We start from the raw sequence: 24,279 nt of genomic DNA on the forward strand, positions 1-24,279 counted from the left end.
AAGGCAAGTCCGTAGGTTAAAATGCTCTGAAACGTGTTGCTGCCTGGCTGGCAAGGGGACACAGGAATAGACTGAGAACAAACGCCTGACACAGGGAGGCTCCAGAGGAGGGAGCAGGCCCGCAGGGCCTATGTGCAGTTCAGCAGGAAGTGCGGGGCACAGACCCATGAGCTCTGGTCCTGCCGACCAGCTCTGTGGTTTGGGGAAAATGACTTCAGCCACTCCAAGCTTCTGCTCCCTCATCTGTGAAACTGGTGTAACAAAAATGCCGACCTTCATAAGGTTGACTGGGGATTAAAGGAAATAACTCATGTAAAGCACTTGGCAAAAATAAGGGCATGATAAGTTACTATTATTATACCAATTCAGAGTTGTAAATGCTTCTATTTTCTCTTACCTCTCTCTTTCATACACAGAGTACCTACCACATAATTTAAAAATTCAGGCAGCATTTCTTAAGTAAGAGCAGAAAGGACATAAGCAGGAAGAAGAGGAAGGAGGAGGGAGTTGAGAAATCACTAAGGACCAAATATTAAGCTTGTAAGAATCTGAGCAATTTACTTGCCTTCCCTTAAAAGTCATATAGCCTGTGGACTGCAGGAACCTGGTGATAGAGATAATGAATAAGTAAGTAACTAGAGTATGTTTCAAAGAAATAAATGCTATGGGAAAAATCAGAGTAAGAGTAGGAATGTCTGATGGGGTGGGGTGCCACTTGAAATAGAGTGGCCAGTGCAGCTTCAGTGAAAAGGTGATTTTCAGCAATAATCTGAAGCAGGTGAGGGACTCAGTCATGGTTATACCAGTGGAAGAGCATTCCAGGCATGGCCATGGAATGGCACGACCATGGCTCACACTGGCTGCCAGAGAATCAAAACCCTGGCCGATCAGCACAGCAGCTCCTCCGGGGCCCCAGAGGCAGGACGGCGCGGGCCAGCGGCTCCACGGCAACCCCTGCAGAGGGGCCGAGGCCAAAGAAGCTTCCAGCGGGAGCACCAGAAGGACTTCCACACGGGGAAGGTGACTTTATACCAGAAACGTGTGCACCACTGATAAGTCTTTCTAATCTTATGAATTCTTCAATTCTTAAATAAAATGTCAATAAAAACATCACGCTCCCCTATCTCAATCAATGTGGCAAGAGGCATAATTAATCCTATATCATAGGTGAGAAATTAGACAGCTGGTTCCAGATCACGGCTCCTAAGGGGAAAAGCTGGGATTTGGATGCAGGCACTCCGCTCCTGCTTTCAGAGGAGGTTTCCCTGAATGAGCTCTAAATTCTTTCCCAAAGTTCATCTTCATGACCACCTCAGGCCACGATGAAGAGGTCAGCTCTCTGCTTTCCTGCAAACAAGTAGGTGATCCTGGGGGGCCTGTTAGGCAGACATTGGGGTGCTATTTTTAGTACCATTTCCAGCAGGGGAGATGGACACACCAAGTCCTGGGTTCCCAGTTTCCTGGAGACCATGCCGCCCGGCCTGCAGGGTACTGGACGGATCTGCTCAGTGCTCTGACCTCTGGGGCAATAACAACTTATCCCATCTCATTCCCTGCAAACTTCTGCCCAGCTGGGTCAGAGGGCACAGGATTCACCAAAGAACACGGTCCATTGCAAATATTATCAATAACAATGCAACTTGGAGTTAAATATCCATTTCTTAACAATATTCCCAGATTAAACCAATTAAAAAGAGAAGTTTCCTGCTTAACTTTCAAAAAGAGAATTCAGACACAAACTATGGCGTTCTTCCCCATTCCCTTTCTACCTGCTGGGGTGACACAAGATCTCATCGTCTCACGCTGCCCACAGCGCCATCTCCTTGCCCATTTTATCTTGGGGTTCTCCAGAGAATCGAGCATTTGCCAGCACTGACTAATCTTCTGACTCAGGTCCCCCAGACGCTGACCAGGAGATACCAGTGCGGGTCCCATCTAGAAACTCACCGTACTTCCAGGAAGTATGGGAAAAGAGTGGCACCAGGGTGGCGCCTGTAGACACCAGCCATTTCCTCAGAGGCCAGAGCTCCAACCGGGAGCTGTGCATTTTATACGAGCCTGCTGTTTTCTACAGCCACTGCTGCAGCAACCCCTTTGGCTTAGAATTTTACAAGTTTAAAAAGGAGGGAACTACGTTACACCATCTGGCTGTTGGACATTAGTAGGCAATCTACAACATGAAAATGAAATCTTTAAAACAAAAGTGTCTAAAATGATACAAATTGAAATAACTCAATTTACTAAAAAAAATTTTTTCATCACACTGAATGAATCAATCCAGCGCTCCTTTACACTGCTCCTGCTAGGGAACATGGGTATAGGAAGCTAAACACACCACTGCTCCAAACGCAGTAACGACAACAAAAGTGTTACCACTTGACATGTGATATGTCTTTAGGTTTTCAAAGCACTTTCACATTTATCATTTAATGTAATTCCATGAGATGTGAAGAGCCAACACTACTGTAACCATTTTAGAACCAAAGGAACTAAGTACAAATGAAGTTCTATGATTTATATCACAAAGCGAGCTGAGCCCAAACCAGACTCTTGTTTAATTTGGCAGAGGACTCATTATCCGAATCAAATATTAAGAACTCTGGGGGAGAGAGGCGGGGAGGGAGAGAGAAGAAACAACAATGGGGGGAGGGGAGCAGGAAGGGAGGGTTCCTCCAAGAGCACCTCCTCCCCCAGACAGCTGCATGGAACCTAGTCTGAACACTCTTGGGTTAGCCTTGGCTGCTTCCTAAGAGACATGAAGAAGTGTGTCGAGGGACAAGAGTGAGTCTCCACTACATGCAGTCTTGCAATCTGAGGAATTCAAGTAATCTTTGGAGGTCTGTTTTGCTGTGGTTTTATAAGGAAAAAATGTTTTCTGATTAAGGAACACTAAGGAAAATAAATATCTACTGTTGAAAGTTTATGACATCACTGGGCAGAGAAAAATCTTAATTTTACTCAGAGGAACTGCATTTAAACTCCTCTTTTACATTATAACTCAACAAAGGCCTAAAGATAAACTTTAGCACATCCTATACAGGCATATCTTGTTTTATTGTGCTTATTAGCTTTATTGTACTTCACAGACACTGCATTTTTTAGAAACTGAATGTCTGTGGCAACCCTGAATTGTCAGATGATGGTTAGCATTTTTTAGCAATCAAGGTTTTTTTAGGTAAGGTATGTATGTCTCTTTTAGACATAATGCTATTGCACACTTAAAAGACTACATTATAGTGTCTATACTATAGTGTAAACATAACTTTTATGTGCACTGGGAAATCACAAAATTTGTGTGATTCACCTTATTGCAATATTCTTCTTATTGTGCTGGTCTGAAACCCTAACCCATAATATCTCTGAGGTCTGCCTGTATTTCTTTAGGCGGCACAAGAAGGATGAGAGAGAGTCCTCCTGTGACACCAGACTGAGTGACAGCAACTGACAAGGCACAGATCATCATAGGTGTGACCAGTGGGATAGAGGTAGCTCTAAAACCACACCATGCTGAGGTAGGGTGGAAACCGACACTTCAGTTGCAGAGAGGGAAGACAGTTCCGCTGGAAACAGTGATAGGCGTTGCCATTTGAGCGTCTCAACCAGGGAACTTTAAAATCCGGGGATGATTTTGACTTGAAATCTCACTTCCCCTCTTCTTCCACCAAATGTGCTTTTGCTACAGATGAAACTCAAGCCAGGATCTAGCTTTACGTCGGGGGTGGGCCTTACCTTCGTGTCTGCCGGGAGAATCGCAGGCTTTCTGCGGGGTGGCCACTCGAAGGAAGATCTGCTGCCTCCACGAGTGTCTCCGTGTCTTTACGGGGGTCCCGCTGGCGTCACCAAGATGGCTGGCTTTGGACTCAAAGTCCCTAAAATTACAAGACAGTGATTTATGACTGGTGAGGAGATATAAGCAGGTATTTTAGCTTGACTTTTTGTTGTTTTTTAAACAGAGCACTAAATTATAAATTATCTTTGTACCAGCAAACATAACTAGAGAATCAGAGGCATCAAATCAAACTCGCAGTGGGGCAACACTCCCACAAGACTGCTTTCTGACAGGGTGCTTTTTATGGAAAGAGTAAGGTTACATGTCCTTAATTTATTTTTATGGTAAAAGATATTAAGAACTACACTCCATGGATCTTGGCTTCCAATTGGGCCTCTCTTGGTGCCACTTCAGAAAAGAGACACGGCCTAAAGGGGGCGCTGTCACCCGGGCCACAATCTCCCCTAGTCTGTGTGAGGGGAGATTTTCTTAGCATAGGCCTGTGTCTCCAAGGATCATCACAAAAAAAAAAAAAAAAAAAGAAAAACATTAAATTACACAGAACCAGCAAGGGCAATAATTATGCAGTCACTTGCTAATGATGACTGTTTTAACATCTGTATGTTTTAAACTGCAAAATAAAGTATAGTTTTCAATGTACATAAACACAATCACTAATTTCCTTTCTATTCACAGGACAACTTGGGGAACCCCTTGTAACTTACACCTGAATATATACCAACAACTGAACAATCATCTGAACTTAGAGATCAAACATCCTGACTGATTTACTGGCAGCCATATATGCTCATTATCCAGAAACACTTCTATCACTTAGAGACAACGGTTAAGACTTTCTTTAATTTGCTGAAAATAACAATATATTAATAAACTAATCCTAGTCAAAACTGGATAACAGGTTGACTCCACATTTTTTTAAATCACATCATCAGTAAGAAAAAATTATAAGAAAGAAGATACAATAGATCTAGCGAAAATGATTTTTCAAATGGCAAAAGTACAGATGAAAAATCCCTATATGTCTAACAATCAACACTTCTACCCAGATTGATATATCTAAATTAAACTCTACCTTTTTGTGTTCATAAAGTCAGAGGTGTTATTTTCATCTACAGGAGCCAGAAATTTTAGAAAATTTGGCACAGAGGAAGAAGAATGAAGTTTTTTCCGCAGGGCATTACGGTAGGAGATGCTGAGAGTGTGGTTGAAAAAAGAGTTTAGGATAAAGAAACAAAAACACACAAAGTATAAAACATAACCTTCAAAACAGAAGAAACATTTTATAGTTCTAAGGCTAAGGAAATTAAAGCAGGTAAGAAGTCAAAAATAGTTCACAAATGAGATTTAACTTTCATTTTCAGTCAATAAAATTCTATTATTTTAAATGAATGGAATCAATGAACTAATTAACAAACATCAGTCCAGTTACACAAGATGAATAAATTCTAAAGATGTGCTGTGCAACACTGTGTCTACAGTTACAACACTCTGCCCATGGTTAGTAATACCGTGAACACGCAAAAAATTTGTTAAGAGGGTAGATCTCAGGTTAAGCGTTCTGACCAAAATAAAAACAAAACCACAACAATAAAAAATTCAGTCCATCATCCAAAATGACTCCTTCCTTCCAAAGTAGAAAAATAATTTGCCTAAATTAATGAGGAAGTTTCTGATACGGCACAAATCACAATGTATATGATCAAGCACATTGCTGTTAATGTGTGTGTGTGTGTGTGTGTGTGTGTACACTAGTGCAGGGGAATGTGAAAATAAGTATATAAAAAATAATTTGCCATCAAGACTGTTTTCATAATAATTTTGAGGGAATTAATCAATAGTAAAATTAAGTAGATTCAAATGATAGACTGAAAATAGGAAAACCAAAACCAGACAAGCACGCGCGCACACACACGCACACGCACACACACACACACACACACACACAGACAAGCGGTGGCCCCGGGGTCCTTGTGTAGACATTCAGCACACTCTCTCTGCGTGAGCATCCCGGGAAGACGAACGACACTGAACTTGCCATGCGGGTGGCTCACCTCTTCGGCACAGCATTGCCACTCTGTTCTCCACTTGGGTAATGTTTGAGGTACTTAAAAAAATTGGGCGAGGAGGAGGAGGGGGTAAGACGAGGTGGAGGAGCAGGAGCTGAAGACTGACCTGAGCCACTTTTAGACTCGCCAACAGGTGGATGATTCCCACTAAATAGCAATTAGAGAGAAAGCAGGGGAGTTATAGAGTAAAAGGGGGGGGACGGCACCGCGCAGGAAACGCAGAGGACACACGGAGGAAACAGGAACTGTCACAGTTAGAGGGTGCTCTCCTCTTCTGCGCCCCAATTCCTGCTGGCAAAGGCAGCGCTCAGTCAAGAGGGCACTGTGAAAGGTCCCTCTTGATCACTTCCCACATGCCTATGTGCGCAAGAGACCCGTTTCCTCTACTCCTTTCTTAGGATCTGACGGGGGAAAATTTTTTTTTAATTAAAACAAAAGCAAAGGAAAGCAAAACAAAATCCAGAGTTTTAGAAATACATCTCTCTTCAAAATGAACAATAACCTGCCTTGAATGTCCAAGTTCCATTTCCTGTGCATAAGTGAGCAGAGTTCATGAGGGGGGAGCAAAGCAAAAGAGGCATGCTGGGGGGCGGGGGAGGAGGGGGAGGACGGTACCACGCCCCCTCATCACCCGCGCCCCCGCAGGACCCTTTAGAAAGCTGCTTTCTTAGGAGAGAAGGGAAATGGACTGTCAGGGACTTCTCATTTCCTGCCACCTCTGGCTTGTGTGAAACAGTGGGCTTATTAGCAAGAGGACTAGAAATCTCCAGACAGGAAAAGTTCCATTATCACTAATATGCCAGAAAAAGAGGGGTGGGAGCCAGCGCAGAGGCAGAATAAAACGAGTGTGCGCGCAGGGTTTTAAGAAACATGACAAGAACCCACAAAGCCTCAAACAAACTATGCTTGCCTCCAAAACATCACAGAATTGAGTATTAGCTTCTGAAGCATGTCCTGCTTTGGGATCACAATTATCCAGCCAAATTCCAAAGAACCATCATAACTATTTTCAATGGCGTACGGAAAACAGAGCTGAGCGGCTCTACTAGCTCGTTTGAGATCGCTAGCACGTGTCACTACTTCACCAGCAACACCCCAACACCCACCCCCGTGAGGACTCTCCCTCATCTGTGCAGGGCCTGCACCGAGACACACATCCTGGCTTCTGTTGTCACCAAAATCAGGCAGCAGCTGCACACAGGTGTGGCCTACTTCATCCTTCTACAGTGAGGAGTTTTAAAATATTTTTAAAGTGATTTTTTTTTTATTTTATTTATTTATTTATTGGCTGCGTTGGGTCTTCGTTTCTGTGCGAGGGCTTTCTCTAGTTGCAGCGAGCAGGGGCCACTCTTCATCGCGGTGCGCGGGCCTATCACTATCGCGGCCTCTCCTGTTGCGGAGCACAGGCTCCAGACGCACAGGCTCAGTAGTTGTGGCACACGGGCTTAGTTGCTCCGCGGCATGTGGGATCTTCCCAGACCAGGGCTCGAACCCGTGTCCCCTGCATTGGCAGGCAGATTCTCAACCACTGCGCCACCAGGGAAGCCCCTAAAGTGATTTTTAAACATACCTCTGTGTCCATTCATGGTCTCTGACACTCGGAGTCAAATTAATTGCCAAGGGACCCCAGAAGGAGGCGGGAGAACTTCTAGTACTGCTTACCCAGCTCTATAGCCAGGAAATCCCAACTGCTCACTGGAGCCCAATTATTAAAATTAGTAAATCTTGTTCGAAGAATCCAGCAACTCTCACATTGGAGGAGATTTTAGAGACCACCTATTGTGTCATACAGTGTCAACTGTGTCATACAGTGAAGTGAAGTAACTTTGCCCGGGTCACAGACGGCTTGGGACAGAGCTAGGACAGAGGCCCCGGCATCACTGCGCTTCTCGCCGGGGACTCCAAATGAGCGGACTCACCTGACTGCTCACTCGCTACTTCCCTCCAGGCCAGAGGCAGAGCGCACGGTCAGGGCTGCCTCTCACTGTGTGAGGAGGGACCATTCTGCATCTTAGGGGCCATTTCTGCTCATCTTACCTGCTTCCTCACCGTACTTGCACTTGAACAGGTAACAAGCATCTCTTACATCTACATATTTCCCAAGGGAGGAAGACGGGAGGAACACGTCACTGCTTCGAGTTTTACCTTTTTAAGCCAAGAGTGAAACCTGACTCAGGTTTCTCTTTTCACCCAACAGACATGCCTGGGATGCACATACCTGGTTAGTAACAGACATGCCCCAGCCATTTAGACAACAAATCTACATTTTCAACAAATCTTACTTTCGTTCATGAGGCGTCTCTGTGCTCACTGAGTGATACCTCACAAGTTTCCTTTGCGAGACCCCTGGAGACCCCCGTGCCGGCTGCAGAGGTTCCTGGCGTTCCACGGGGACGTGACTCAGAGTGTTGGCGCGCCTTCTGAAGCCCTGCTGGGGTGAGAGCAGGGCTGGCTCTTCCGCGGGGTGGCTCTCTGAGTCACTGGACAGGTCATCCGAGGAGCCAAGGAGTCTGAAGGAGCTCTCAGAGATGGGCAAGGCCTCCTTTTCACACACAGACGGCTCCTGGCAGCAGGCAGACAGCAGATCAGACACATGGCAAGGCACTTGTGGGACTTACAGATCTCTAATTCCAGCTGCAGGAAAACATTTCAAAATGTAGGCACATCTTCTGATCGCAGTGCCATCTAGAGGCCACCAAGAGTATACGGCGATAAAGGCCCACTAAATGCCTGCTCCCCGGAGACAAAACGTTAGTGTGCAGGACAAATGGGGAAACTGTCCAAGTGCAAGTGTGAAGCACATAAATTATAACCAGTAACTGCCCTAAGCAAAGCTGAAATAGTTCTCTTTCTAGAAAAGAGAGCTCTTTACTACTGCCTATAACAAGTATAGCAAGTGCTGTGTAACTTGTCTGCACAGTTTAAACAAATCAAGTTCTTTATCTTGGCCAAGTGTGTTCATACATGTGATAGCCACATTTTATGGCTCTCTCTGAATCTGATCTAATGTTTGGATTTAACTTGGTGATCTTGAGTGTTAAAAATTACATCCTATATTATTCTTAGATATGGAAAATCTCTCTCTAGGCACTTATTGACATGATTCAGGGCAAATCACTTAACTTCTTCCTGCACCTCAATTTCCTCATCTGTAAAAGGGTAGAGTGAAAATTTATCTCACCAGGTTTCAGAATTAAGCAAGCTAATACAACTAAAAGTACTTGTCTGATGTTAAATGTTATATAAATATGTTATTGTCTTACTAGGCACTCAGTGAATTTCCTGAGTGGGTACTCAAACATTTGTTGAGAATCATGACAATATTCTAATATCGTAGGCTCTCAAGATGCATACTTTTTCAAAGGAATGAACTACCACCACTCATGCTTAGCACTGCACGCCCAGGACGTGGTGGGGGCCAATATATTTTTCTCAAATCAAAAAATATAAAATAACTGATGTGTATAAAATTGATGACTAATAAGAACCTGCTGTATTAAAAATATATATATATATATATATATATATATATATATATATATATATATATATATATAAAACATAAGAAGTGTACCAGCTTGTCCCTACTGAAATTACTAGAAGGGATGAATAAATCAACATGAAAAGAGCAAAAAGGAATGAATGCATCTAATAACGGTGGACTGGAAAATCTAAATTCCACCTGTTCATTTGACCTGCAGTTGAGTGTCTCTTAGATGATAGGTATTAAGGATTTTAATTTAAAAAAATTAAATTTATGTTTATTGAGGAGAAAGGTTATATACACTTAATTTTGTAGGAATTAGATTTAAAAAGCTTAATTCCCAACACATTATGAAATGTTAATTAAACAGTAACTTAAATTTTTCATTCTTCAGGACTCTACAGTTACCAAGATTCTTTTAATTTAAGGATTCAAAAATGTGTTTAAGACAATTCATCAAGCAATCTCCATCAGGCAAACCTGTTCATCTCAACTCTCATTAACGTCCTTCCCAATTATGTGGAAGAGCTAACCCTTAGCTTCATCTAACACCTGAAAGGGCCACTGGATGTTCAGCTTCTTTGCTTCCAGATGATCAATTTATTGGAAGAGATCCAATTACATAAAAGCACACTTTTACAACAGTTTCTCAACGTCAGGATGAACAAATGATGTAAAGAAGTGCATGTAGCCACACATACAATATACACAAATAGGTTCTGAAAAGCTGCATTTCCCTCAGAATTACCCTAGAAATTCAAACCATGTGTATACTCCTAGATCTGTGATTTGAAGAATAAAAAAAAAGCAATAAGACTTACTGGAAAAGTCACTTGAGTGACATGAATTTCTTCACAGCATCTTTATTGGAACTAATCTGGAACACCCTCTTCCCTGTCCACTTCCACGGGTGCAATTCCTGTACTTTCTCCAAGATCTATCAAAAGCACTACTGCTCCCCTCTCCAAGCTTTCTCTGGTTCCACTGACCAAAAATAGCTCCCCTTCCTCTTGCTCCTGTGACAGCTAAGCTACCATGGCTCTTATTTGAACTCAGGCTCACAGCTACTCTATTCGATGCTGGTATATCTGTCGCCTCTCCTACCAGATGAGTTCCTTCCTGCAGGGTAGAAGCTCTGTCTTTTTCATCTGTATCCAGCAGATAAAAAAAAACCCAAAACACTTCCAAACTTCAAATGAATTGTGGGTAGAATCAGTATGGAGGAGATGGAGGGCAGATGACCCTACATTTCACTAAATTCTAACTTAGAAAATCATATTCAGGGCATTCCCTGGTGGTCCAGTGGTTAGGACTCCACACTTCCACTGCCTAGGGCGTGGGTTCAATCCCTGGTCAGGGAACTAAGATCCCGCAAGCCACACAGCACGGACACCCCGCCCCCCCCAAAAAAATCATATTCAGAAGACTGGGGTCTAGGGACTTGCTCCCCTAAGTGGGTCCACAGACCAGCGGCATCAACATCACCTTGGAGCTTGTCAGAAATTGGCCATTTCAGGAATCACCCCAGGCCTACTGAATCAGAATCTGCATTTTAACCAGATCCCATTAAACATGCACCTTAGAAATTGAGAAAGCACTCAACTGAGGCAGTGTTTCTCACACTATAGGCTGTAACACATTGGTAGGCAGTGATATCAATTTCGTGGTCTGCCACAAACTTTTTAAAGCAATAGCAAATACCAGTATGTATCACATGTTTACAGTAAACATCATTTTGTGAAATCTTATTTTCATTTTATCTGTGAGCATGTAGGTATGTGTGTTTCTGAACTAGTTTGCAACGTTAAATGTGTAAATTACTGTTGGTCCTGGTCTAAAAACTTTGAAAGCCACATGCCCAGGAGGAAGCGCAGAAGAACTTTGATTCCTGTGGTAAGGAGCTGGCCTCCACGACAACTCCCCTTCTTTCCATCCCAGGGCACTCTGACATCCCCAGCACAAAACCCGAAATCCACTTTTCTGGTGGTTAAAAAGTTGAACTAACTAGGTTTAAGTACGTGTCTATGTTTAGCAAGCAAGAAATTAAAACAAGGACATAGACACAGGTCTGCTACCAAAGAGAACTGCTGGCTTGCTCACTATCACAAAGCCGGGCTTGGTGGCAGACGCGAGGGGTGAGGCTTATTTATAAAAATAGTGATGTTTAATTATAATCATAGAGTCAGGCAGAGGACAGAGTAAGTTTCAGGAATTTAAGGTGCATACTTCTCATAATTCGTAAACCCACATTTGAGGTTTTCCCAATTTAAATTATTTTTAATATTTCATTTAGATTTCATTGGAAAACCTACTAAAGAAAGAAATCCATTGATCACTTGTGATTAATTAGATCTCAGTGGCCTGAAATTGTGCTTTTACCTCTTTGCTTATGGAATAGCCCTCTGTTTTGGTATGTACAACTTTTTGGCTAGAGTAGAACTGCACAACCAGCCCTCCACCTGCATTATGAAGTCCGGAAGCACCAAATTTTTCATGATTGGAGCTATAAGGCTTCTTCTGTTCCTTCTGATAGGCCCGGTATATAGGAGATGAGCAAAACCCACTTGCTGGTTTCTTCAGGGTGTCACATAAAAAACAATGTGCTTACTTTGCTGGTGTTACTTAATGTGCTAGACACGAAGCTGTCCAGATCCAGACTGGCGGAGTGCTCCTGGAGGCCTCTGGCTTTATTACCCTAGGGAAAGAAAAGCAGTCGAGTTATGACCCCTGAGGCTTTTGTAAAGGCATCTGCTAGAAGCAACCTGGTCTATTTAAATAAGTTCAGGAAAAGTGCATCTACTGAGAAACTCTGCTGAGCACATATGTGCACGAAGACAATCAACATTTCTGTCTTTTTTTTTTTTTTTTAACCAAACTAAACGTTCCAAAGCACCTTGTGGGTTAGTCATTTGGCAGGGATGATGGGCAGAAGAGACCACGTGTCTAGAAGAAAAGCAAGCGCTGAAGTGCGCACACTCAACAACAGAGTCCCCCCTCTGAGTCACACGGTGTCATGACCCGCCAGCCTATGACACACAAACCACAATCTCTCGATCTGGGAGCTCTCAAAGGCAGCCCCACCCCAGTTCTGGTTTTGTAAATGAACTGCTTTTAATTATCTGTAAGGCTGCTGTGAAATTCTCAGGAACAGCTTCATACAAAATAAAATTTATAACAAAAAAAAATGTTTCAAATGGGGTGGTTCATGAAATAAAAGATAACTATAAGAAGATACTGCAAGCTCCAGAAAGGTGTGAAACTTTGAGAGAAAACAGAACTTCTATTTCTTCGAAGTGCCATCAAGGTATTTACACTCACGCTGGGGTTGGCGTGGGGGGGGTGCGGGGGTTGGTAGTAATTTCTTAAAGAACTCCCAGATCAGTACATACGTATACTCTGTTCTCCCTATAGAGCTGCAGGCCACAAACCTTTTCCGTAAAGGGCCAGATAATAAATCTCTTATGCTTTGTGGACCATATGGTATCCGTGGCAAGTACTCAACTCTGCAGAAAAGCAGCCTTAGACAACAGGTGAATGAACTGATGTGTCTGTGTTTCAATAAAACTCTATTTACAAAAACAGGAGGTGAATGGTATTTGACCCAAGGGCCACAGTTTGCAGATCCTGCTATAAACAGTTTCAGACACATAACAATAGCAGCTAACGATAACAATTTTTTTATGATGTAATCAGAATTTTTATTTATTTATTTAAATTTGTTTATTTATTTATGTGTTTTATTTTTGGCTGCGTTGGGTCTTCGTTGCTGCACGCGGGCTTTCTCTAGTTGAGGCGAGCGGGGGCTACTCTTCGTTGCGGTGCTCAGGTTTCTCATTGCAGTGGCTTCTCTTGTTGCGGAGCATGGGCTCTAGGCGCACGGGCTTCAGTAGTTGTGGCTCGCCGCCTCAGTCGTTGTGGCTCGCAGGCTCTAGAGCGCAGGCTCGGTAGTCGTGGCGCACGGGCTTAGTTGCTCCCCGGCATGTGGGATCTTCCCGGACCAGGGCTCGAACCCGTGTCCCCTGCATTGGCAGGCAGATTCTTAGCCACTGCACCACCAGGGAAGTCTCACAATAACAATTTTTAAACTGTACCTAGTGACACTAGGGAGAATGGAACCCACACCTAGGTGTATCTAATCCATGCTCTTTACAGGGACTGGCCAACAAATAACATTCTTTTGGGAGACAAAACTTCCATAGAATACAAAAGAGTAGAGAACATTTTTTAACCCGGACCAAGTTAAAAACTGAATTTTCAGTGCAGATAACATTTTTCTAACACTGAGAAGACACCAAAAAAGGTTTTACCCTTCTAAACTTTATGATGAACACTGATGGAACGAAAGCAAAGAACTGAATTTCATGTTCTCTCAAAAAAAGTGATTTAACTTAAACTAGGAGGAATTATGCCACTTACCCGGGACAAAATACTTTCTAAAGACTCCGTTAAAGATCTCTTCGCTTTGTTTTTCAGCATATCTAGCCTAAATCGAGTGGCACTAGATGGTAATTCACTTGCAATATTCTCCGCTGCAATCTGTGATGTCTAAAAAGTGAAACAATGGAAAATTAAGTCACTTAGATCTTCCTTCCCTCCTTCTTTCCTTCCTTTTTAAAGGACTGAAAAATCTCTAGAATGCATCTTTTTGACCTCAGGTCATATTCTTTCTGTGACCTCTTCTCATCTGCTCCTTGGTGACATGACTTCAAGTCCAGGAAATAATTTTGCCTCAAAGAGTTGCTTTGCCTACTCCAAACAAAATAAGGAAAAGTGCTTAGAAACTAATCAGTTAACAAAGCAGTTTAGAGCTTGGGCTCTGCGGCTGGATCAGAGATATGTCATTCACTAGCTGTGGCCTCGAGCAAGTCACTTACTTTCTCTGAGCCACAATTTGGTCTTCTGTAAATTGAGATCAACCTCACAATCTAACCATAGTGCTATGTTGTGAGATTAAAACAGGTAAAGCACGTAAAACATTGGGCACAGCTTCTGGTACAAAGGTAGCTATGATTAGCTTTTCAAAGTAAAGTAACAATTTACTTTTGGGGGCATTTCAGAGGGTGAGACAAAATAAATCTAATCAACTGAAGAATCCATCCTCTCTGCCTACACTAATCCCTTCATCCCCTTCTACAGAGTTCTGTCTTTTTCCTCTCTCCCACCTATTGTTTCCATCATCCCATTCATTCTCCTCTGCAACCAAGTCTCTCCCTTAACTGACCAGTAACATGAAACTGACAACATAAAAGTTTGTTTGCCAATCACAAAATGAAGCTTAATGTTACTTATTAACAAAGAGGTATGCTTAAGAAAAACAAAAACAAAAAACCTCTACTCTAGATTAAATTGTTTCTTCTATGGATTCTTACCTGAATGCTTCCTGCTAGATGATGATTTTGTTAGAAAAATACTCAACCGCATCCTCCGTTACTCTAAACACCAACTATTCTTTGTTGTTGTTACATATGTCAAGCATACAGAAAAATGTGCAGATTAATACAGTAAATGCCTTCATACCACCTCCAGCTTTGGCCAAGTTAACATTGTGCAGGTGTTGAGAAGAACAGTGATGAGCACAGGCTCTGGCAGTCACTCAACAAATACTGACTAAGTTATGTAGCATGGGTGGATGCCTTACTAGTTGCAATTTGGTCCTGTGCAATCATTTCCCAAGAGTAAGAGCCTATCCAGACTCGAGTCAGCCTCTACAGCCAAAGGAATTACCCACAAAGAACCCTCAGGGGCCTGCATTTGACTCAATACCAGCTCACTCAAGAAGTTAAGAAACTGTAGACCTGCTTTCAAACTCAAAACCAAAGTTTTCATAAAAAAGAAGCATTTTGAATTGTTCTGATATATACACAAAATACTGGCTAAAAGACTAGTAGAACGTAGTAGATCCTACATAGAAGAAAAACTGCACTTGTGTTTTTCTTTTTATAAACCAGGCCGTAAGAATGTCTATGTACTTAATTCAATGCTTCTTCTGCTCTCCTCTACCATCTAAAAAGGTTCTTTTCTATGTCTATCACCATAATTCAAATGTAATCTGAAAATAATTCACATTTAGAAAATAATTTGCCTTTAGAAAATAACATATTCCTTGTTTATTTTAAACTAAGCATCTAGAAGTTTCTCCTTTGAAGATGATGCTGGTTCTTGGATAAGTTTCTAGTTTGGGGCTCTAGAGTGAATTTGTACTGCAGTCCTCACATTGCCCATCCCAAGACAGATGGGTAAACTCTAAGCATGAACGTTTGGAGCCAAGTTTTAAATTCTGAAGCTACAATGAAGTTCTCAGTTCAGAACCCACCATCCAGTAGTGTCACAATGTATCCACCATCAGCCTTATTCAGAATAACCAGCACCTAGAAATAGCTAAGGTGCCCATCAAAAGGAGAATGGAGAAACAAACTGTGCTATTGACACAATGGAATAAAAAGGAACATAATTACTGATTTATGAAGCAACAAGGACGAATATCAAAAACAATATCAAAAACATTATGCTAAGCGAAAGAAGCCAGAACTAAAAGAGAACATACTGTAATGATTCCATTTATAGAAAGTTCTAAAACAGGCAAAACGAATCTGTGGCAGAAAAAAAATCAAAACAGTGGTTGCCTGGGGGAGGGAGGGTGTGAAGGCTGACTGGGTATGGGGGTACTTTCTGGCATGATGGAGATGTTCTATACCTTGATACGGGTCTGGGCTACCTAAATATATGAAATCCTCAAAACTCAACAAATGGTACACTCAAGATTTGTGCAACTTACTATATGTAAATGTTATCTCCAAAAAACTGTAAATAAATACTAAATTCTAATTAATGATATACATACTGAAGTGTTTAGGGATCAAGAGTACTAGCATCAGAAACTTACTTTGAAAAGCATCAAAAATAAGGTGGAGTAATAGATGGATAGCTATATGGGAAAGCAAACATAACAAAACATTTAAAATGGTTTCACCCAGATGGTGGGTATGTGAGTGTTCACTGTGTGATTCTTTCAACTTTTCTGTATGTTTGAAATTTTTTGTAATAAAATGTCAGAAAAAAAAAAGAAAAAAAGAAAAACTTATCTACTGGATAACGGACCCAGACAAATCGATGAGTGGTTACATAACATTAGACTTTGTCAGTTAATCATTATGCCCTTTAGGAGCTTAAGATAATGTCCTTGGACCTCAGACACGTGGGCTCCACACTGTCTAGCAAATGACTTGACCTCTGTTCCTCATGTCCTTGTCTCTAACATGGGTATTATACCACCTATCTCAAAAAAGTTGTTGTAGAAAAAAATGGAATAATTCATGTAGAGAATTAAAACTATACCTAGTACATGGGAAACATTCAATCAGTGGCAGTTGATCTAATATTATTAATTTTTGTACCAGCTCAGTGAATACAAGCAGAAATGACATGTCCATTGATTCAAACATGATACTCTCTAAACTTTATTAATTTATAGGTCTTTGCCCAAACTGAATCCTTTCCCATAAGATCAAAGGATTCATTCAGTTTGTTTTCCACTTTATGGAATGATTCCTCGGACAGGTATCCAACACTAACACTTCAGTCTGAAAAGCATGTACAGTGTGGCATCACCACAGCTCTGAGAAGTACAGCCCTGAGACTGTGCTCATTGTCTTCCATCTACTTTTGAAGGCTGCTGGACACAGACCACAATTCTACCTCTCTCTAGGTCAAGTCAAAACACATTTTCAAAGGTTACAGGAATTTTTAGGAGCAATAAGAAGATAATGAAATCCATGTGGTTAAATTATCTGGTAGCAGAAAGTGAGAGCAGGAATCTATTGGTGAACTCTCAAAAGTTCATCTGATCGATCTATAAAGCAGCTGCAGCTCCGAAAAGCCGAACTTGGAGCCCAAGAGGGTGTCCAGCCTAGGGGACACCCAACTACTGCCCAGACACCAGTTCCACTTTGTGAGACTTGGTCTTCTTTACATTAAATTCTGTTTTCAAATGAAAAAAAAAAAATTAATATATTTCTTTACTGTACTAGTCTATGCCCAAATCATAAAGATACTACCCTGTTCCACAAAAATGAGATTGCATTTAGGGCAAAACTTTCCATCCACGATAAACACTTCATTCTCCTTTCTAGCCGTTATAAATTATTTCAAAATTATCAATTTCCTGTTGGAACAAGTTAGAGTGACTCAGGAAAGAGAAAATCAAAACATAGAATAACTATCAGTGGCACAAGAGAAAAAAGGAAAGAAAATGAGAAAAGAAATGTGTTGAAAAGTGAACTAGGGAATTAACTGAAAACTTAGACTGGGCGGCCCATCCAAAAGTGAACAGGAGGATAACAGAACTTGCCCACTCTCTTAAGGGTACCGGCTGAGAAGGGAAGAAGGTCAACACACAAAGGCCAAAAACACAGTGTACTGATATTAGGGTCACAGCTAAGGGGCCCTAGAGTTGGCCGATGAAATTAAAAACAATGTTGGCCACTGTATGTGACCAGGAGTTCAGGAAAGGCACACAATTGCCAAAGCCAGCTGGAAAGCAGAAAGCAAATGGGGAGAGTTGCTGTGTGTGCATCCAAGTAAAACTGCATCACGGTTATGTTACCAGAAAAGCAGAGGCTGTTTACAGGGAAAATAGCAAGAGAAGAGCACACAACTGAGCATTAAAACACCTTGAGAATAAGCACTCAGGAAGTATTCTTTTAAAAAAAAAAAAAAAAAGGCAATATACTTCTGGAAATTAAAGACTTTTTGAACATCCTTCACTGATTTTTCTCTAGGCTTTCTGGCCTAGCAGTAACTTAAACAAATATAAAATGCATGTTTAGAAGCTATAATGGTTATTATAAATTGACTTACAGAGAGTCCAAAAGAAATAGGAAAATGGTCCTGAATCCCAAACTCGAAGCTCTTCAAAGACAGAGCCCTGCAGGGCAGCCCCAGCCTCTGAGATAGCACCCCTCACACAGAAAAGCTGAATAGAGCCGTGGAAAGAGAGGACAGGAGGCCAACTCTGCACCTCCAGCACATGAAGTGGAATTAATGGAGGCTCCATATCTGAATAGCACGTAAACCAGGCTCATACTGTATGGGATTTATCAGTGGTGCTATCTTACATTCACATTGCATTTTTATTACAAAGAGCTTCCGGGCACTTTATGTAATTCTGAAGGCAGCTGTACAATGTCAGTCCCATTTTATCAAGGAGGAAGGTGAGGTGACAGGGACTGGCTCCCTGCAGGTCAAGGAGCTTTCCCTGTTAGCATCCACTCGTAAACTTCATTCTCGATGCTCTACACCAGTCCCCTCATCAGAGCAACTTCTCTGCTCCCACCACAACGCAGACAGAAACTCTCCTCACCTTTTCTAAGCACAATCTAAATATTCCCCAGTTTCCCCTACATGTGTAACAAATGAAAATAAAATTCAGGGAGAAAAAGAAGTTTCAGAGCTTCAGAAAATCCTCAACACTCTGTTTTACACAGTGTCCTGGTAAAAATTTTAAGAAGAGAGAAAAATGCCATACCTGCTTTATCTCCCCAACATGGACGTGAACTTTTTGTTTCTCTTCATATAAACATCTCAGGAAAGAAACAATCAATTCATTCTCTCGCTGCTCATTTCTTGGTCTCAATTTCTTAATGAAAAAAAAAGAATACATTACATTAATTTTTAATTGTCGCCAAAACTGCTAACCCATCCCTTTGAAAATAAATGCTAACAGCTTCCATTCATCGACTAGTGCTTTTACCCAATCACCTCACTAGGGGGCACCAATGATCCTACAACTGGAGATAATTTTTAAAAAGAAACAGATAACGAAGCCAGTGGGCCAGATTTAGCCTCTGACCTCTGATGTCCTTATACCTAAAATAAACATTTCACATCAGATAGAGGCATAGTCAAAATAGTTAATAAACAGTCTTAAAAACGTAAGAAAAGGACAAAAATCTGTGTAAACACCCAGAGGTCAAGAGCCACAATGGTTACTTATTTATAAACTCTTATGGTTAGAGAACTGGAAAGGAAACCAGCAACGGGATCCAGGGCCATGGTTCCTTCCACATGTCAAACATGTTCATCATGAAGCACTTTCTGGAAGCCCCACAAGGCATACACTTGCACACAAAATTTCATGGCATGGACTCAATTTTTTTCCTCTGGTTTTTAAAAAATTATTTGTATGCCTTTTATTTCTCACACAAGGTAGTGGCAAAGCACACTGGTCTAGAAATCAGGTCATGTAAGTTCAAGGTGCTGCCTAGAAGTGAGAAGCCAAAGGCCTGTCATTTAAGCTTAGCTTCTCTGTCTGTTCAAATGAAGATTATGCACGAAATACACACTCCAAGGTCTTTTCCAGCCCCAAATTCTTTGGATTTGAAATACCAGAGTTCATGTTTAGAAGACCATCTAATTTAATGTATTCAATTATTCTCCCTGAATATGAAGAAAACAAAACTGAATTATTCTGGAGATTCACAAAGTTTCTGGTCTATAAACTCTAGAAAAATATCTTTTTTTTATAATGACAGTTATCCATTGCCCTGCTCCTCCTCCTCCCTCCGTACTCCAAACCTCTAGCCTGCCCTTTAAATCAAAGTCAGGGTGTCTAATAAATGGATCAATTACACAAGCATCCGAGTCCGGGTCAATGCCGTTCTTGGCAGCCCAGCTAAGGAACAATTTTACCCCTCATGTCACAGACTAGAAGCAGAGGTAACACTAACTGAGACCTTCTAACATTCCTCTCTTAAAGACAAAGATCATTTTAAATAAGTTGTTCCTGTTACTCAAGGAAACGATAGTAAATGATTAGAAAAGGTTGTTTTCAATGAGGACTTCCTGTTCTTTCAAATTTCAGATTTAAGGATTAAATATTTTAAAGGTCAGAATAGGTGCTCTCAATCTGGATGCCAAGCCATGAACCTTGATGTTATAAATTTTTACATGTTTTATGCAACACGTGGGTTGTTCCAGAGAATGTTTCCATCAGATCTTCAAAAGAGGAAAGTGGTAGTCACGTACCACAATCCCAACTTAATTCTGCTGACCTTGGGACGGTTACAGATGTACTGTGAGTCTAAAAGCCCCCAGAGGCAACAGGAACTCTCACTCATTGCTGGTGGGAACATGATGTGGTTACAGCCACTTTGGGAGCCAGTTTGGCAGCTTCTTACAAAACTAACCATGTTCCCACCATGTGATCCAACAATCGTACTGCTTAGTATTCACTTGAATGAATTGAAAATTTATGCCCATACAAAAGCCTGCACAAGAATGTGTATAGCAGCTTTATTCATAATTGCCAAAATTTAGAAGCAACCAGGTGTCTTTAAACAGGTGAATGGATAAACTGTGGTACATCCAATGAAATATTACTCAGCACTAAAAAGAGCTATCAAACCATAAAAAGACAGGGAGGAAGCTTAAATGCATATTGTTAAGGGAAAGAAGCCCAACTGAAAAGGCTACACAAACAGTATGATTCCAACTATGTGACATTCTGGAAAAGACAAACTATGGAGACAGTAAAAGATCAGTGGTTGCCTGGGGTTTGGAACGGAGGTGAGGGGCTGGGGGATAGCGAAAAGGTGAAGCATAGAGAATCTTTAGGGCAGTGAAACAATTCTGTACGATACTATAATGGTGGATACATGCCATCAAACACGTGTCAGAACCCACAGAATGTACCACACCAAGAGTTAACCCTAATGTAAACTACAGACTTTAATTACTAAAGATGTATCAATATTGGCTGATCAATTATAATAAAGGTACCACACTAAGACAAGATATTAATAGGGGAAACTGGCTTGGGGGAGGGGCATGAGAAGGTTTATGGGAACTCTCTGTACTTCTACCCACTTTTTCTGTAAAACTAAAACTACTCTAAAAAATAAAGTACATATATATTTTAAAGTCCAGGAAAGAGAAGCAGGCAGGAATTACGAAGCCTCTGAGCAGGCACCCAAGAGCTGACCCACTCTTTCTTCTCCTGTTCTTCAATCAAACCTTTGAGCTGCTCTCACAAGGAAATTTGTATTTTTCTTGGAGAAATTCTTCGCAATCACTTATTTCAACATATCAAAAAAGGCTAAGAATGCAGTAACAGGAGAGGAGCATTATTAATACATTCTCTTTTCCTCAACATATACATGAAAGAAACTACTTGAATGGACAGAAAATGAGACTAAACAGCACAATGTACTACCACAGCTGCTGCCCAGACACTGCATCACGGAGCTCGTTAAACATCACAGGGGAAAGTCAGTGAGGCTGAGAAGACCATGTCTGTGGTGTCATACAAGGTCAAGAAATAAACCCTTTCTTAAAATAACTGAAACATGACTAGGGGCTACCCTGCCATTGAGTGAAAACGATTAGCAAGGTGTCATCTCCTGAGTGCCTCCCAAGGAACTTCACCATCCTGCAAAGGGACAAATCATTATTTCCTGAAGGTGATTTAATTTTATAAACATTCATGAGTCAGAGAGACAGGTCTGAGGAAAATAATGGGGAATGAAGTTGGATAACATCCCTCTGTAGTCAAAAATTAACTTGCTTATTACTCAAAGTTAACCTACGGAGTCAGGATGGTGGTCACCTGGGGCAGGACCAAGGGGGGTTCGGAGGGACTGGAAACGCTCTATTTCCTAATCTGTGTGCTGCTGCACAGGTGTATTCATCTTATAAAAATTCACCAACATACAGCCAGTATTTTATAATAACTATAGAGTATAACCTTTAAAAATTGTGAATCACTACGTTGCACACCTGAAATTTATGTAATATTATAAATCAACTATATCTCAAAAATTTTTTTTTATTTCATTGAACTATACACCACTGATTTGTGTGCTTTTCTATAGTTGTATTTCAGTTTTTAAAAGAGAACAATATAAAACAATTAATTGCCTGTTAAAAGCAACAAAGCCAATGTTGTTACGTGTTTCTTAACCTCATTTCTATGAGGGCGGGCCTATAAATTGGGTGTAGAATCAATTTGAAATCAATTTCTAACACTGCCTAATGAATACCGGAATGCTGAGAAAGCCTACGGTCTTCTGAGGAGTCTACTGAAAACGGCAGTGCTCACCTGGACTGCAGCCTGACATCTTTTTAAAAAAGTATAATGAAATCTTGTAAGAAATAATTTTAAAACCATGGGAAAATCCAATTAAGCTGCTCTATATTCTGTACAAAGTAAAAAAAAATTCCTCCAACCACTTATCTTTACCTTGTGAAAAGTCACATTATTTAATCCGTTATTGACATCTACTGACTATAAATCTACTTGAGTTACCTACTGAGTATTAATTAAGTCATTCCCTGAAATACACTCATTCAAATGAAGAGAATTCGACTTTGAGACAGTTTCTTTACTAGCCCAACTCAGATTGAAAGCAACTTCTCCCTGAGGACGACCGATGTAGGCTCAGCACACTCAGCCAGCGGGGGACGCGGCACACTCTGCCAGCGGGGGACTCGGCACCCTCAGCCAGAGGGGACAGCACCTGGACAGAGCCAGATTCCCCCCCGAGGGTCACCTTCTCATTCGCCCACTTCGACATGTTTGAAAAATGTACACTTCAAAAAGGTCCTAAACTAAAAAGTGGCTCTGCAGTGTCCTGAGTCCTCTTAGAAGGGTTAGCACACCCACACGCCCACCTGGCACCAAGTTCTCCTCACAGAGCTCAAACTCAAAGCCGGCTTATCTGCAGCAGTCATAATTCCCCAGCACCATCTGCACAGTAATTAATGATTTCTTTTTCTTTATGGTTCTGTTTGGGTGGCACTTTTTTTTTTTTTTTGCATGAAACATTTATTTACAAAAACACTGAATATGTATGTTTTAATAACTAAGCAATCATGTACTATTAATTTCAATAGTAATTGCATTTGTTCTATAAAAATTTGCCCTTGGAGAATTTCCTCAGAAACAAATCATTCTCCAGGAAAAAAACCGTACAAAGGAAAATATTAACCATTCTATTTAAAAGAGGTATCATGACACTGCAAAGCCACCTTTTTCCTTATGATCTGTTTGAAATGCATGATTTTCAAATGCATTAGCAGGCACTACTACCTAAAAAGAAACTAGTGACTTGGTTTATAAAAGATTTTATAAAAAACAAGAACAGTCATTGAGGAAATAATTTAATAAGACTACCAGTAAGCCATCAGAAGAAGAGATCCATGTTAAATTTGTATTATTCAAAAAAGAGCCACACCTACAATGATGGAGGAAAAAGTACGAGCTGGCCTTTCAAAGCCAATGAACAATGACTTCCCTTCGGTCTTTAAACCAATCAAAAAATTACAGAGCCTTCTACAACACCACACAGGGATCCCAGGATATTAACTGAATCCATTTTTTTAAAGCAAACTTTTGTCACTGATTTTCTCTAAAGTCTCTTTGCCACTTTATGTATTGAGTGTCTCACACTCACATGGATCAAAGAGAATTTCAAAATCACATCCATCAGGAACATAGTCATTGCTGCAGAAGGGTATCTCGGGTATTACCTACCCTGATTCACCACACTGTTTTGGGGAAAGCTACACAGTGCTATCTAAATAAAAAAGAAAACAAACTCACATTAGGGGAGGAAGGTGCATCTTCTATGCTTGCTAGAAAGATATTCCCCAAAGTGACTTGATGGCACTAAAACAGCAAAGTGGGCTAGCATCAGATGAAAAAGGACCCAGCTCTGGGCTTCCCTGGTGGCGCAGTGGTTAAGGATCCACCTGCCAATGCAGGGGACACGGGTTCGAGCCCTGGTCCAGGAAGATCCCACATGCCGCGGAGCAACTAAGCCCATGCGCCACAACTACTGAGCCTGAGCTCTGGAGCCCATGAGCCACAACTACTGAGCCCGTGTGCCACAACTACTGAAGCCCACGCACCTACAGCCCATGCTCTGCAACAAGAGAAGCCACTG

The 24,279-nt window shown here is 41.3% G+C and overlaps 1 protein-coding gene across 5 annotated transcripts in view; it reads right to left on the minus strand.

Annotated features, from left to right (window-relative positions):
* TBC1D1 (TBC1 domain family member 1) overlaps positions 1–24,279 on the minus strand; it is a 221,745-nt gene that overhangs the window by 72,706 nt on the left and 124,760 nt on the right. For 2 of the 5 annotated variants that reach the window (XM_068543114.1, XM_068543118.1), the window contains 6 exons: positions 18,864–18,974; positions 13,757–13,885; positions 11,949–12,035; positions 8,139–8,419; positions 4,863–4,982; positions 3,730–3,869 (listed from right to left, as the gene is read on the minus strand). In XM_068543114.1, the coding sequence (XP_068399215.1) occupies positions 3,730–3,869; positions 4,863–4,982; positions 8,139–8,419; positions 11,949–12,035; positions 13,757–13,885; positions 18,864–18,974 (868 nt within the window). Of the gene's footprint in view, positions 1–3,729; positions 3,870–4,862; positions 4,983–5,841; positions 6,004–8,138; positions 8,420–11,948; positions 12,036–13,756; positions 13,886–18,863; positions 18,975–24,279 lie in introns of all 5 variants that reach the window. The other 3 variants (XM_068543119.1, XM_068543117.1, XM_068543115.1) reach the window with 3 other exon arrangements.

This window comes from Eschrichtius robustus, chromosome 4, assembly GCF_028021215.1.
Source record: "Eschrichtius robustus isolate mEscRob2 chromosome 4, mEscRob2.pri, whole genome shotgun sequence".
Lineage (NCBI taxonomy): Eukaryota > Metazoa > Chordata > Mammalia > Artiodactyla > Eschrichtiidae > Eschrichtius > Eschrichtius robustus.